This window comes from Austrofundulus limnaeus, unplaced genomic scaffold (assembly GCF_001266775.1).
Source record: "Austrofundulus limnaeus strain Quisiro unplaced genomic scaffold, Austrofundulus_limnaeus-1.0 Scaffold629, whole genome shotgun sequence".
In the NCBI taxonomy this organism is placed as follows: Eukaryota; Metazoa; Chordata; class Actinopteri; order Cyprinodontiformes; family Rivulidae; genus Austrofundulus; species Austrofundulus limnaeus.
This window is the reverse complement of record NW_013953031.1, coordinates 207526-209824: the sequence shown is the minus strand read 5'-3', so window position 1 is coordinate 209824 and position 2299 is coordinate 207526. Positions and strand designations below refer to the sequence as shown.

General features: G+C 43.7%; 1 protein-coding gene across 2 annotated transcripts in view; it reads left to right on the top strand.

Moving 5' to 3' along the window:
* The window catches only part of LOC106531415 (estrogen receptor beta), a 30721-nt gene that overhangs the window by 24069 nt on the left and 4353 nt on the right, over positions 1-2299 (top strand). For both annotated transcript variants that reach the window (XM_014027280.1, XM_014027281.1), the window contains 2 exons: positions 136-269; positions 1924-2107. In XM_014027280.1, the coding sequence (XP_013882734.1) occupies positions 136-269; positions 1924-2107 (318 nt within the window). The remainder of the gene's footprint in view (positions 1-135; positions 270-1923; positions 2108-2299) is intronic.

The window sequence follows — 2299 nt, the reverse complement described above, 5'->3', positions numbered from 1 at the left end:
CCACCAAGAAGGACCAACCACATCCAACAGGATTAACTGTGGACGACAGAGGAAGCTGTCTGAAAGGATGTTGTGTTTCAGTGTCTAACCCCTGAATTCTCAGTAGATTACCTCCTCTGCTCTGTGTCCCCTCAGGGAGGAGGGACAATGTGTGGAGGGCATCATGGAGATTTTCGACATGCTGCTGGCAGCCACCTCTCGCTTCCGTGAGCTCAAGCTTCAGAGGGAGGAGTACGTGTGTCTGAAGGCCATGATCCTCCTCAACTCCAGTGAGTTCTCCTGCCACAGGACAAACCTGCAGTGAGGAAGTGTGATTGTGTGTGATCAGTGCTGCAATGTGTGCTTTGCTTCTTACATAATCCACATAAGTTTGTCTGTTCTTTGATGATGTACTGAGAATCTGCTTGTGTCTAACCTACACTGGATGCTATGTAGAGCCAAATGTTTTCTAACCCTGCACCAAGGCAAGGCTATCTTCTTGATAACCACAAGATTTACTAAAAATCTATATATTCTATGAAAAACACAACAGAACAATGATCCCAATCACAGCAGCTAATCTACAACAGAACAAAAAGAAAGAATCAAGGTGCTGCAGTGGTCTGGTCAGAGTCCAGAACCTGAAGCTGGTCTAAAGCCTGTGGTGGGACCTTCAGAGAGCTGAGCAGGAACTGAAGAGTGACCAAAACCCCTCCACAACCACATGAGAGACTGAAGGGCAACAAATAGTATTTTAGCCTCTACAGAGTTGGTTTTGACTAAAACTTTCGTTTTTAAAAATGTTCTGATCCAACAGAACTTGTAACACTGAACTTTGACTTGATGTCAGTTGTTGATTCACCAACACTGGATACAAACCTTCATTAAAACTCATGATTGTTTTTAGCGCTCTAGTATTTTCCTGATGTTTAAACTTTATAGAAGGTTCTTGGACAGTAAAAGTCATTGCAGTAAATCTAATGAAGACTTTATTGTAGGTTTTCTTTTCACTAAGTGTGCTTGATGCACTGCTTCCTCTGATCCACAAACATGGACCTCATTTCTGCACAGCTTTAGGTTGTTTTAAGCCTGAATGTGTTTCCAGGGGTCACGGTGTCCTCTCGTTGGCCCCTCCCACCAGCAGACAGATTTGAATGAGGTGACTGACCTGCCTGCATGTMCTCACAGTTCAGTTGAACAAAGCTTCCTCCTGAAGGCATTGACTCTGAGCTGGGGTAGGATTTAAAAAAAGAAATTGTGCAAGAAGTGAAAGAAAGTAAAGTCAGGACAAACAAGGGAGGATGTTTAAGATTTATGAATCTGGATGGATGAAAGCTTTGGGCTCTGCACTGGTGGTGGGTGGACAGAGTGATCTACATCTTCTCCTCTCCGTCCTCTTCTAAAGTTTCACTCCAAGAGTCCATCACAAAATCCTTTGGGGTCTTTAATGAGCCAGATGGCAGAAAGAAATAGCAGCTAATGTACTAAACAACAAACTGCAGCTTAATAAGAGACCTGGATCAGGTTCAATCCTTTTTTTCTGCAGCTCTAGCTCACATGTTGGAACGTTTCAGAGTGTTTCTGAGGTTTAGTTCAACCAACCAGTCACCTGGTAATCAGCTTAAACTCTAAAACATAGAGCATCAAATTATTTCATGAACCTTAATGACTCTTCCAACTTCTGAAACTGATGGAGATTTTTATGAGGTTTGTATATGTGCAACAAAAACACAGTCAAAAGGTTGTGGCACGGAGGAGTTGCCTCACAGCAGAAGGGTGGTGAGTTCAACTCATTGCTGAAACACTTCTGTGGTCCTGTTGCATCTTCTTGTTGCATGTATAGAGGTAAATGTATAGAGCAGAACCTGAAGACACAGTGAGCAGCTAATAGAAAACATAGAGGCCTTTGGCTGATATCGTGTGTGTGTGTGATGTTTTTTGCAGATTTGAGCACAAACTCTGCACAGACGGCTGAGGAACTGGAGAGTCGGAACAAGCTGCTGCGGCTTCTGGACTCTGTGATTGATGCACTGGTCTGGGCCATTTCTAAACTGGGTCTGTCAACGCAGCAGCAGACTCTGCGCCTGGGCCACCTCACCATGCTGCTTTCTCACATCCGCCATGTCAGGTACACTGTAACAATCACCATGTCAGGTACACTATAACAATCACCATGTCAGGTACACTATAGCAATCACCATGTCAGGTACACTATAACAATCATCATGTCAGGTACACTCTAACAATCACCATGTCAGGTACACTGTAACAATCACCATGTCAGGTACACTATAACAATCACCATGTCAGGTACACTGTA